The following is a 13,560-nucleotide window of genomic DNA, read 5'->3' on the forward strand; positions in this document are numbered from 1 at the left end:
TTTGCTATGGATTTGTCACCAGAGGCCAGGGCACATAAGCAGCCACTGTCCCAAGGCTTGGGGGCTTCATTCTTATCACCAAAATTGGGGGCAAATGTTCCAGGTCATTATTTTGTGGAGGTCTCCTGCAACCATCGCTGACCCTTCATCTCTCCTCACCCTCTGCATCGTGTTCTCTTTTTATAGCCTCGCATGTATGATTTTGTTAATACTGTCATTTTTCTTCCCCTTTTCTGTAGAGTGATAAGGATCACAGCCTACTTGCTATTCAGCTTACATGTGAATGCCTGTTTATATTACTGGGCATCCTCTTCCCAAGGACTGGGGTCTACTGCATGGGCCTACAACGGAAAAGGAAACAGGTACTGACAGGCTGGTGTAAGGCATTGTTATAGGATAAAAGTAAGGGTATTTGGGTTTCAAGGGCATCTTATTGTGGGTGTCTTACTTGTCTGTTTTTAAGTTATATCCGCTGTTATTACTGGGCTGTCAAGACTTTAATAACAATTGGAGGACTCCCAGACCCACACACCCTCTTTGAGATCATCTTTCAGCTGCTCAATTACTTCACAGGCGTCTTTGCTTTCTCCGTTATGATTGGCCAGGTAAGAAATTCATGCCGTCCTCATACTTGGCCAGAGCAATCCTTACCCCCCCCACTCCATCCCCCACTCATCCCACTGGAGGGGATCAAGGTGCAGTGAAGGTTTCAGTGAACTCCATTGACAGGGAGCCTCCATCACTGATGAGATCCCCACTGTGTCCACCAAAAGTACGAGAGAAACAAACCCCTGAAACAGGGCATTTGGGTGATGAGGAAGGGTCCAGCTGCTGGTGGTTGGCCCAGTCGAGACTGCTCTGCTACACCAGCCTGGACCTGGCAAAATGAAAATTGGCAGTTTCCCATCTCCATCTCCTACCCTGGCTGGTGTGAGTTTATTATTAAGATGTTTAAATTCCATTAAATTAATGCTGGAGAAGAATTTAAATAGACTTTTAGAAAGTGCTGGGTTATGTTTTGTGGAAACTGGGCCTTTTTCCAGCTGATTCAGAGGTAAACATTACCAAGGCACTCCCAGGTTCTCAGCTCTACAAACTCACCATTCAGAAGCCATGTCCAGATGTCAAAAAACAAAGAAACCCCACTCTCATAAACATGACTTCTGGGTTTTAGTTCAGTACTAAAGACAATTGTGGCTATGAGCATAGCCATTTGTTTAATTAGTTCAATAGTTCATTAGTTGGTGCATTAGAAAGCTGGTGTTATTACTGGGAGTTGATGGGAGTTGCAGTTCCAAGGTGCCAGGCTGAGGAAGGCCCAGGTAGCTCAGTGATGAATAAAAAGCCCTCAATGTGTTTTTTTATCTCACACAGATGAGAGATGTTGTTGGGGCTGCCACTGCTGGGCAAACATACTATCGGAGCTGTATGGACAACACGGCAAAATATATGACTTTGTACAAAATCCCCCGTTCTGTTCAGAATAGAGTCAAAACGTGGTATGAATACACCTGGCACTCTCAAGGCATGCTGGGTAAGGCTGAACATTGGCTTCCTAAGTTATAGCTCTGGCTATGGGAGCTGGAGTCCAGATGTTGCTGGACATCATCCCTGCCCATTGGCCATGTTGGCTGCTGGGCCTGCTGGGAGTCCAACATCACCTGGAGGGCACCAGAGTGGCTGCCCCTGGCTTATAGGGCTGAATGAGACAGGGTGTAAAATGTATCTTTACACTGAGTGTGAATTGGATAATACCAATAGTAGCCACTGGTGTGTGTGGGGTGGGAAGAGGCTGATAAATACAACAACGGGGAAAGGAGGGCAACTTTTTCCTTCCCTGCTGTGGTTCCTTTTCTGTCAATCTGTGCCAGCGGTGGGTGGGGCCAGAGGCAATAAAAGGATGGAGCAAGGTATGTGACAACTGTTATTATTATTGTTGTTGTTGTTAAATGTATATCCTGCCCTTCCTCCCAGTACGTTTGTACAGCAGGCTGCATCCTAACTATGCAGAAGTCAGAGGAGATGGAGCAGGGCTGGGTGAGGCATGGTCTAGGAGAGGCCCAAGATCCAGACAGAAGTGTGGAAGGCGACATTCTGCTTGCCTGCTGATGATTCCCTGCCCCTGCTCTCTTCTCTCCATGGATTCAGGAAAGAAAAATTCTTTCTTATGCTCCCTTTTCTGCAGATGAATCAGAGCTGCTGATGCAGTTACCAGACAAGATGAAGTTGGACATTGCTGTTGATGTGAACTATGACATTGTTAGCAAGGTGCCACTGTTTCAGGTACAGTCTGCCTCCTCAGGGCTTCACTTACTTACAGGCAGACATACCTGTACAAGCCATCTGAGTCTTCCTTTCTTTCCATTCAGGGCTGCGATCGGCAAATGATTTTTGACATGCTGAAGAGGCTTAGATCGGTGGTGTATTTGCCTAATGACTATGTGTGCAAGAAGGTAACTCGTCAGGTCTAAGTAGTGAAAAGGAGTGTTGAGCTGAATTGGAGAATGAGACTTAACATTTTGAGCACCCCCTTTTCTGTGACTTTGGACTTCAGAGTATGAGAATGGTTTATAGGGGGTTTGGGATGGGGGTCACATCCACACCCTACATTAAAATCACTGAATACCACTTTAACAATAATGGCTTCCCACAAAGAATCCTGGGAATAGAGATGGAATTCGATGGCCAGTGCCACTTCAAAAGCGTTCCGTTGACTTCAGGTGGTATCAGTTTGAGGTTTTTCTTTATTTGCTATCTGTTGCTTTTTACCAGTCTGATTTTTTTCCTCCCCAAAAATACCAATATTAATATCAATATTTTGAAAAGAAATATTTCTGGGGGAAAGTGATCACACCATACTTGAATTCTTGATTTTAACAGAAGCAAAAGCTGAGAGTAGCCATACGCACAGCCTGGACTTCAGGAAAGCTGATTTCAATAAACTCAGAACAATTGTAAGTATGGTTCCATGGCAAGCCACCCTAATGAGAAAAGGAGTCCAAGATGGGTGGGAGTTTCTAAAAAAGGAAATTCTAAAAGCGCAATGGCAAGCAATTCCAACAAGGAAAAAAGGGGGGAAACAACAGAAGAAGCTAATGTGGCTTCACAAAAAGCTTAGAGATGACGTGAAAACAAAAAAGGACACATACAGGAAGTGGAAAGAAGGCCAGGACACAAAGAAAGAGTACAAGGAGGTATCACGGAATTGCAGGGATGATGTCAGGAAGGCTAAAGCTGAGAATGAGCTGAGGTTAGCGAGGGATGCTAAAAGCAACAAAAAAGCTTTCTTCAGGTACATCCATAGTAAAAGACAGACAAAAAAAAATGGTGGCACAGCTCCTCAATGAGGATGGCAAATTGATAACAGATGACAAAGAAAAGGCAGAAGTGCTCAATTCCTACTTTGGCTCAGTCTTCTCCCAAAAAACGATCTGTGACCCTCCTGGGAAACACGAAGTAGAAGGGGCAGGATTGGAGCTTGAGATTGAGAGACAAATGGTCAAGGAATACCTAATCACTTTGAACGAGTTCAAATCGGCAGGGCCCGATAAACTGCATCCTAGAGTATTGAAGGAACTGGCTGAGGAACTCTCAGAACCACTCTCTATTATCTTTGCGAAATCATGGAGGACTGGTGAAGTGCCGGATGACTGGAGGAGAGCTAATGTCCCTATCTTCAAAAAAGGCAAAAAGGAGGAACCGGAGAACTACAGACCAGTCAGCCTAACATCTATCCCTGGAAAAACTCTGGAGCAGATTATAAAGCAGTCAATCTGTAAGCACCTTGAAAACAATGCAGTGATTACTAGGAGCCAACATGGATTTATGAACAACAAATCCTGCCAAACTAATCTTATCTCATTTTTTGATCGTGTAACCTCCCTTATAGACTGTGGGAATGCTGTGGACATAATATACCTCGACTTCAGCAAAGCTTTTGACAAAGTGCCCCATGATATTCTGATTAGCAAGCTAGCTAAATGTGGGCTGGATGGAACAACTATCAGGTGGATCCACAGTTGGCTCCAGAATCGTACTCAAAGAGTGCTTATCAGTGGTTCCTTCTCAAACTGGGCAGAAGTAATGAGTGGGGTACCACAGGGCTTGGTCCTGGGCCCAGTGCTCTTCAACATTTTTATTAACAACTTGGATGAGGAGGTACAGAGCATGCTTATCAAATTTGCAGATGCTACAAAACTGGGGGCCATAGCTAATACTGTGGAAGACAGAAACAAAATTCAAAGGGACCTTGATAGTCTGGAGCATTGGGCTGAAAACAACACAATGCAATTCAACAGGGATCAATGCAAAGTTCTACACTTAGGAAAAAGAAACCGAATACACAGTTATAAGATGGGGGATACTTGGCTCAGCAATACGACATGTGAGAAGGATCTTGGAATTGTCGTTGATCACAAGCTGAATATGAGCCAACAGTGTGATATGGCTGCAAAAAAGGCAAATGCTATATTAGGCTGCATTAACAGAAGTATAGTTTCCAAATCGCGTGAAGTATTAGTTCCCCTCTATTCAGCACTGGTTAGGCCTCATCTTGAATACTGCATCCAGTTCTGGTCTCCACACTTCAAGAAGGATGCAGACAAACTGGACAGGTTCAGAGGAGGGCAACAAGGATGATCAGGGGACTGGAAACAAAGCCCTATGAGGAGAGAACTGGGCATGTTTAGCCTGGAGAAGACTGAGGGGAGATATGAATACACTCTTCAAGTACATGGAAGGTTGTCACATAGAAGAGGGCCGGAATCTCTTCTCGGTTGTCCCAGAGTGCAGGACACGGAATAATGGTCTCAAGTTGCAGGAAGCCAGATTTCGACTGGACATCAGGAAAAACTTCCTAACTGTTAGAGCCATATGACAATGGAACCAATGACCTAGAGAGGTAGTGGGCTCTCTGACACTGGAGGCATTCAAGAGGCAGCTGGACAGCCATCTGTCGGGAATGCTTTGATTGGGATTCCTGCATTGTGCAGGGGGTTGGACTTGATGGCCTTGTAGGCCCCTTCCAACTCTACTATTCTATGATTCTATTAACCTTCTTAAAGGAAAGTGGTGTTACCTCTTTCTCCTCCTCCTCTGTGACTGAGGTTGGCCAGTTTTCATGTTAGCAAGCACAGACCAGTTGTTTTCCTTCTGGAAAGGTGAAGAGGAAAGCAGCTTTCAGTGCCCCCCCCATTCCCCACTATGCCGTCTGCCCATCCATCCATCCATCCATCCATCCATCCATCCATCCATCCATCCATCCAACCATTGTGCTCCTCTCACCTGTCTGCCTTGTCTGTGCCTCCCTCCCAGCCTCCCCTTCCTCTTCCTCTACTAGCATCATATTCACTAGCTAGTTCCCTCCCTCCCTCACAGTGTCATGTGTATATATATATATATGTGTGTGTGAAAAGTAGAAGGAGGTTTCTTTCTTTGCAGGAACTCATTTCCCTTTGATGCACAGTTTGTTTTGGTTTGAAAATTGTATGTCATAAATTTGGTGCATCACTAAACAAATGCAGCACTTTGTTCTATAAGGATGGTAATCTACAAATGTGCATTTCTTGCATGGTGTGCATTTTATTGGTCAGCATCTTTTGATTTATTTTCTAGTTAATTGACAAGATTTATATATCGATTGAAGAAACTCACTAGGTGGTTTACAAAAATTATTAAAATTATAAATAAAAACAGTCAAAAGCACTTAAGCACTCATTAAGAGCACTTTAATACAGCAATAGCCCCAAAAGATTAAAACACATCAACATCTGTGTGATAGTATTATTTGATTAATGTTGCCAGAGCCTAAGACCACATAGTCCCTGAAGGAGCAGGCTCATAGCTTGGGGGGGGGGAGGGCGTTCTCATAGATCTTTTACAATTATGTCAGGTTGCCGTCTATGAAGATGGTGGCTCAGACATGCTGCACTCTGGACAGGGGTAACTTGGCATTTGTGATCTGGGTTCACTTACTATAAAGCATGATGCATGGGGCAATTTTGAAGACTGACTGGACACTGCAGCTATTACGGCTTGTAGTGGTTTGGCACAACTGCCTGTATGTTTCCAGGCCCAAGTCAAAGTGCTGGTTTTAATCATATGCAACATCTCTTCCAACATGAACATGCCCTGACCTTAAGATTTTCACTTGAGGTCCTACTCTGGGTTCCCACTTTGAGAGAGGTTTGAAGGGTGACATCAAGACAGAGGGCACTTTTGGTTGCGGCCCCTTGTTCAATGGAATGCTATCCTCAGAGAGGCTCAGCTAGTATTAATATTTTCAGCATCAGGATAAGACTTTTATGTTCTCTCCTGCATTTTGAAAGGCTATACCGAGCAAATTATTTTGACTCAAACCTCACACCTAAACCTTACCTGTGCTCAACTGGGAGTAAAGAAGTTATGGGATGCTTACAATGCTCAAGAGAAAAGTTTGAAGTTTGGGGGAAACTGTTTTTGTATTCTGTATGATATCAAAGCAACAGTGGATAAGAAAAATGAAACAAACTTGGATAGTAATTCTGAAATTTGAAAAGCAAATGATACATAATGTTACATGGTCACAACTTTGTTACTTCAGGGGGAAATTGGCCGAGAGATGTACATCATTCAAGCTGGGCAAGTCCAGGTGCTTGGAGGACCTGATGGGAAGACGGTGCTTGTGATGTTGAAAGCAGGATCTGTCTTTGGAGAAATAAGGTCAGAAAGATTAAAAATGGCAATGTGGGGAGAAAACTGGGCTTGGCATCAGGGAGGAGAAGAAAGGGATTCAGAGAAATAAAGTGTAGGTCATGCACAGTCTTGCTTACATATCATCCAAAATGAGATCTGCACATTTTCAGGTAATTTTTTCCTTCAACTAACAAAGATTTCCCTGATGCTGAGAGGTCCTGATCACAAAGAAATATAGGTATTGGTTAAGATTCCGACTAAGCACTCTAAAAATGAAATTGAAGAATGACTAGAAATCGAGATACATGGGTGCCATCTGAGTTTACTAGGAACTCTAGAACGGGCAAAATATACTTTGGCTATCATTTCAATCCCTCTTAATTCTAATCAATCAGGATTGTACAAAGTGTTTCCCCCCAAAATATTTGTGTAAATGGCTGAATAATAGATTTCAATGAACCTTAATTTAGGTATGTCATCTTATAAAAAGGGAGGAAGGTGATGGGAAAATTATTTCCAAGTGAATTTAAGAAGGCAAATGAAGTACTTGTTTGATATATATGGAGAAATACAAATCTGCAAGAAAGAGACTATATTTATCCAAGGATACATGATTTATAGTTTGCACAGATAAAAGAAGACAGCTATAAAACCTGTGACGGGTTTTCAAAGCATTGATGACTTCCACCACCTAATAGGGAATACAGAATGCACAGTGGGAAATCCAGGAAGCAAACAATGATGCCCTGAAAATAGCATCTGTGAAAATATCTGCCTTAGCAGTAATTTGCACTAATTCCCTGCGCCTCCTTGTAGTACACTCAGCATGGAAACACAGGAGAGCAATTTGTCTTGTGAGTAACAAGAGATTTAAACCAGCCAGGCTGCTTGCATGGTTCCCCTTGTTCAGCAGCTTGTGCAATTGATTTGCCATGTTGCAATTGTGGAGGCTTTTGTGTAATGGTTTAATGGTTGCAACTTACAAAAAAATTTAAAAAATAAAATGGGTTGTATCCAATGTTAGTTCTACTCCGAACAGTCCCATTGAAATGAATGGATAGTCAGTTAATTTTGATGGGTCTTCTATGAGTAAAAATTAGTTCTGTACAACCCAGTTTTTCCTACTAATGAATAACAGAACATATGGATTGCTGGATTTTTCACTGATTGGTGTCCTTGGATGACCCCAGGAGAAAGCACGTGAGCCAAACTTTGCCACCCAAATCTGTCAAATACCAGATGTTGAGTCAGGGAAACCAGATTTGGTCCCTAGCTGATGGCTTTTTATTTTATTTATTTATCTGTTCATTAGCTTACTAGCTGTGGGAGGTGGAAATCGGCGCACAGCCAATGTTGTCGCTCATGGATTTACAAACCTTTTCATTTTGGACAAAAAAGATTTGAATGAAATTTTAGTGCATTATCCTGAGTCTCAGAAGCTCCTAAGGAAGAAGGCCAGGTGAGTTGCAGCATGACCAGGTATTGATATATGCTTGGTGTGGGACAAGAGTGGGGAATATCTTTGGCCTCTACATGTTGGAGTCCAACTTCTACTAGCCTCCAGCCTGTATCTGGTAGGAAAAGCATATGTCTTTATACAGCAGTGACGACATTTGGCTGGACAACTTTCCATGGGATACCATGTATGTTCTAGGGAAAAATATCATTTTTACAGTGCAAGTTGCTGGTGAACTTTCTTCTGTTTTTCTGCTGAGTTGGAGATACTATGCATATGCAAGTGTGCATAAACTATTTTATGACCACTTTTTTTGCAAAATTATTAGCAAGTAAATATGCTGAGCACAGCTCCTATAGGGTGCCACGGAAGTAAGGAAGCACTTTTCCATAAAGAGTGTGAATAGGACTGGATCCAAGCTGCTCGAGCGGTTAGTTGGGTGGACAACTTGAGATGCTCTTAGTTAATACAAATTGTGTGGATATATTTCAGTTCAACTTCAGACACAGTTTGACACTGAAACTCTTTGGTCACCCTGATGGACAATACGCTCAGGAGGAGAATAAGGCATCAGTGGCTAGTGACTCCACATAATTAGGGCAGTGGAATCTGCTCTGGGTGAGGTACTGAACCTGTTGTTGGAATATAGTTCAGTACATTAGCTATCCAGTGGTTCTCCTCTTAGCTCACATTTCCAGAAGATGGTGCTATTTCCCCATACTTTTTAACATCTACAGGAAACTGCTCTGCTAGGACATGCTAACATTGTTCCTCAAATGGACAATGGGCTGGCTGTTAATTAACTGAGCTTAATCCAGGCTAGATGGAAGTGCTGTTGGTAGGTGGACCATGTGCTCTTCCTTTGGACACCCAGTTGGTGGAACAAAGCGCTTTCTACCAATTTAGGCTGGTACATCAATTGTGACCCTTGTGGACAGTTCTCCATGTTTTGGGCATCCCTGGGCAGCGGCACAGCAAAGGACCTGCTTTAATTCCGACTGCCCTCCTCTTTCTTATACAAATGAATACAGTCAAAGGAAATGCTTGACCCAACAGCTTTTACTAGGCATTAGGTGTTACAGCACATTCTAAATACCCCCGTCTGTGCCAGTGAGCCCCGTCCACAGTACGTGCAGTCCTTACTTTGTTCAAGCAAGGCCGTTTCTTTCCTGGCAGCCTTTTTCTGCAGAAGGCTCGTCTCTTCCATTTCAAAGTAAAGGGGTCCATTGCATGAAATCTGCTTCCTCCCCTCAGGGAGGATTGTTCCTTTCCTCGTACAAGGCCTGCAGCTCCCCAGTCACCCAGGTTCCCCAGGGGTTTTCTTGCTGCCTATCTCTGGCTTGACAGGAATTCCAGATTGCTCGATTGCTTGTTTGGTACTACCCCTCTTGTCCCCTGCAGCAACTTTTATAGAAGGGTCTGAGTCACTTTCAAGGTCACCCCCCCCCGGCAGCATCTAACGTCAATTGTGCGGACAGTATGAAAAACATGACTGCAATGTGTACAAGGCTGTTCTTTAGAGTCCAAAGCTTCACAACTCTATGTTAAAATTTAGGCTCAGCACCTCGTGGATACTTAACACAAACATGTTGGATGATTCAGGATAGACAAAAGAAAAAGACTTCTTCACACAGTGCACAGTTAAACTATAGAATTTGCTCCCACAAAAGGCAGTGATGACCATCAACGTGGATGGATTTAAAAAAGGATTGGACAAATTTACTAGCCATGAGGGCTGCCTCCATAGTCGCAGGCAGTCTGCTTCCAAATACCAGTTCCTGGAGACCGCAGGAGGGGAAGTGCTCTTTGCCCTCAGGTCCTGCTTGTGGGCTTCCCACTGGGGCATACTGTTGGCCACTGTGAGAAGAGGATGCTGGACTAGAGGGGCCTCTTTAGCCTGACCCAGCTACAGGACTCTTCTGATGTGCTTGTGTGTGTCTGACTTCTCTTTCTGTTCTAGGAGAATGTTGAAAAACAACAGCAAGCCAAAGGATGAAAAAGGCAGAGCAAAGGACATTCTCGTTATTCCCCCAAGAGCTGGGACGCCTAAGCTCTTCCATGCTGCCCTATTTGCTGCAGGAAGGATGGGAGGCAAAGGACGGTTGGCTCATATCAGATGGAAACTGAAAGAGCTGAAGGCAATGCAGGTAAACGCAAAGTGCATGCTGTAAATGTGAACAGTAAGAGCTCTCTGAAAATGGGATGGAAAAGCCTAATTAGCTAGGAAAATCCACAAGTGTTTTAAAAATGCACCTGGCAGAGGAAAAGCAGATGGAGGAGGGTTGCTTTTTAGTTGAAAAAGAAGACAAGCAGCAGGGAAATGGTTAAACATGCCCCCTCTGCCCCCTTCTCCATCTCAGAAGTGCACACCACCAGAAAGCTTTTTATTTATAGAGATGCTGGAGCTTTCTTACCCACCTTTGTGGTTAAGAAATGATTTGCCTTACTTCCCATGCTCTTTTCGTTAGAGTGTTGGACTAGGACCTGGGAACAGAGCTTGGAAAAGTTACTTTTTTGAACTACATCTCCCATCAGCCCTATCCAGTGGCCATGCTGGCTGGGGCTGATGGGAGTTGTAGTTCAAAAAAGTAACTTTGCGAAGCTCTGCCTGGGAGACCAGGGTTCGAATCCCCACACAGCCATGAAGCTCACTGGGTGACCTTGGGCCAGTCACTGCCTCTCAGCTTCAGAGGAAGGCAATGGTAACCCCCCTCTGAATACCGCTTACCATGAAAACACATAGGGTTGTCATAAGTCAGGATCGACTTGAAGGCAGTCCATTTCATTTTCAAACAAAACAAAACATCTGGCATCTGTTTTCAAGGCTGGGGCTGAAACCAGAGCGTATGAAAAAAGGAGGTGCAGAACATGCCACTCCCTCTGACAACAAGGCTGACAGAAATGGAAGGAAATTGAGTACTGGTTTGCTCACGCAATCCCCTACAGTTTGCAGAAATACAAACTGGGCAAAGGAGGTAGCCAAAAAAGTTATCTCAGTAGGTCTCTCTCCCTCTGATTTGCTCTCTATGGAGCTTGGAAGTGCCAAGGTGATAGTTAAACAGAGGCTAGCGGATATTTACACCCAAGAGCTCTCGGCAGCTGCCCAGGGCCCCTGCTCCCCCCTGACATTGGACCGATCAGGACTTCCTTGTAAAGATGGAATGCCCTATCTTAGCTGGTTATCTGTTCCCAAGTATAGGAGGGCATTTTAATTTAATGCCCTACCATCTAAACTCTTGGAGGGCAAATACAATAAAAATCCCAAGCAACAATAGATGCTGTCCCTGCGATAACATCGAAGTGGAGTCTATCTTACATGTTTTGTTCAACTGTAGATATTATGCAGGGCCCAGAAAAGATCTAATATACCCAATTATGCAGTCCTTCCCTGGCCGCCCCCTTGAGTCTCTTCTGATTGCTCTACTTGAGGGTTCTGACAAGGCAATTACCGTGCATGTGGCAAAATTTCTGAACCTGGCCATTTTAATCAGACCCTGTAAGATTGTAAATGGCAACTAACTCAATTGGATTGTTTTTTTGTCTGCTTTAGTTTCTGATTTCAAGCATTTTTATCTTTTTATCTTTCATATTTAATACCATGTTTTTGTATTTGTGGTCGGTCAACTATAAATATAGATTGTTGTCTTGCAGAAATACAAACAAAATCTCTAAAAACACAAAAAAGGGCAACTCTAGAACAGCCAGGAGTGCAGAATTGTATCGAACCATTGTGCTGAAGGGTGCCTGTCAGATGGAAAATAAGAATTGGGGGTGGTGGTGGAGTGAATTGGCCTGTTTGTGCCCTCTACAGTTTCTAGTGTCCTGGCTGTATCCAAGGCTGGCACCTGAACAGGAGCGTTCAGTCTGTGGGGCAAAGATATGTTGCAAGTTTTTTTGCAGGTATGACTTTTTTATCTGAAAACTACCAAGGGTCCCTGCACATCAGGAACTAGAGGGATAAATTTTTAGATCTGTATGTGTTGTTTCCATATAGGCTTGAGTCAGAAATAAGCATACTCCACATTCAGGTGGCCATTAGCATAATACCTTTCTCTTTCAGGCTGTCAGTTCCACTCCAGTTCTACCTAAATCATCAGGCAGTCATACCTCATCAGCTGGTTCCCAGAAATTGGATTACTGCAGAATGGAGAAGATTGTTCGAAAGTGTTCAGATGACTCTGTTATGGTTTGCATGAGTCCAACACCTAAAGATAATGAACAGATTCCCTCTGTAGAGATTCTAGACAAGGATGAAACTATGAAGAAAACTCCATCTAACTAATCACCTGAGGACGCTGTCATAAACTATAGCCTGAGGAAGGCACTTCTGTGACTATGGTTCACTGCAGGAGCAAATAGGCTTCAGCCATTCACAATGTAGCCTCCAGTGTTGTACAATTAGAACAAAAGATAGCTGCAAATTAATCTCTTTTTACAATAGCCTAGAATCTTTTGCATTCAGTTTTACTGAGCATAAGAAGAATTGCAGCTAAAATCACAGGGAATATTCAGCCTTACAGTAAGGAAGCCTTGCAATAATCAGCATTGGCTTACATGAAATAATACTGGATTTGCAAAGGTTCTAAATGTTCAGTGAATATTTGTTTGCATAAAATATCCATGTAGTTTTTTCCATTTCTAATGTCTTCCCCATTTTAACAAGGGGGTCAGAAATCAATAAAAAGAGGTGATCAAGAAGAATAGGTTTGAAAGTTAGCCTCCCATAGGAAGGCGCCCCCCAACATTATTAGGTAATTTGTTCAAGTGCAGATAGGGGGTTAATAATGCCAATCTACTTTGCTGAGGTTCAGAAGTCATTGCCTTTTGTGCTAGGTTTGAGGGATGTGGCAAAAATGGTACTCCTGACTCTGGCTGATCTTTTTGTCAAACATGAAAAGAAGAAAATGTGGTAAGTTTAATGCTGAAATCTGTATTTATTTGGTAGACGGCTGGATTTCTGTATCGAACTGATTCATTGCAGTCCCAGGAAAATCTACACATTATTTGCTTGGTCTGTCCCCAGCAGTAATAGGGGTTTAGCCTTGTCCTACTAAACTGGCATTATTTTCTCTTATTTCTGTTAGCCCGAATGACTTGGAGTTCTTGTGTTTTGGGGGAATTCATGCATTTCCTTGTACTTTTCTTTTGCCCTTGCAGTGGGAGCACAGAGGGGCTAACAATGCAGCACAACAATAAAAACAATGTTAACAATCTTGTAACAATGTACACAAAGAGTTTCAGCAAGAAGGTTAATTACATTCCAAATGCCCGAGTAAGCAAAAAAGGTAAAAACTACCATTTTTTTTAATCTGAGAGGATTTAAACTTTTGCAAATTCATTCATGCACCCAAACATGTTGAAATTGTCAGTCAAGAGGCCTCCCTTGTTAACATCTTTCCCATGTAAGCCGTAAACACTATTGTCTTGCATTA

General features: G+C 43.1%; 1 protein-coding gene across 1 annotated transcript in view; it reads left to right on the top strand.

Moving 5' to 3' along the window:
* The window catches only part of CNGB1 (cyclic nucleotide gated channel subunit beta 1), a 32,183-nt gene extending 18,946 nt beyond the window's left edge, over positions 1–13,237 (top strand). The window contains exons 10-18 of the mRNA XM_061594652.1: positions 240–362; positions 464–605; positions 1,375–1,534; positions 2,186–2,283; positions 2,370–2,453; positions 6,581–6,699; positions 7,985–8,131; positions 10,089–10,275; positions 12,189–13,237. Of these exons, the coding sequence (XP_061450636.1) occupies positions 240–362; positions 464–605; positions 1,375–1,534; positions 2,186–2,283; positions 2,370–2,453; positions 6,581–6,699; positions 7,985–8,131; positions 10,089–10,275; positions 12,189–12,410 (1,282 nt within the window). The 3' untranslated portion in view covers positions 12,411–13,237. The remainder of the gene's footprint in view (positions 1–239; positions 363–463; positions 606–1,374; positions 1,535–2,185; positions 2,284–2,369; positions 2,454–6,580; positions 6,700–7,984; positions 8,132–10,088; positions 10,276–12,188) is intronic.
* Positions 13,238–13,560: the final 323 nt, after the last annotated feature.

Source organism: Rhineura floridana, chromosome 13 (genome assembly GCF_030035675.1).
Source record: "Rhineura floridana isolate rRhiFlo1 chromosome 13, rRhiFlo1.hap2, whole genome shotgun sequence".
NCBI classification, from domain to species: domain Eukaryota; kingdom Metazoa; phylum Chordata; class Lepidosauria; order Squamata; family Rhineuridae; genus Rhineura; species Rhineura floridana.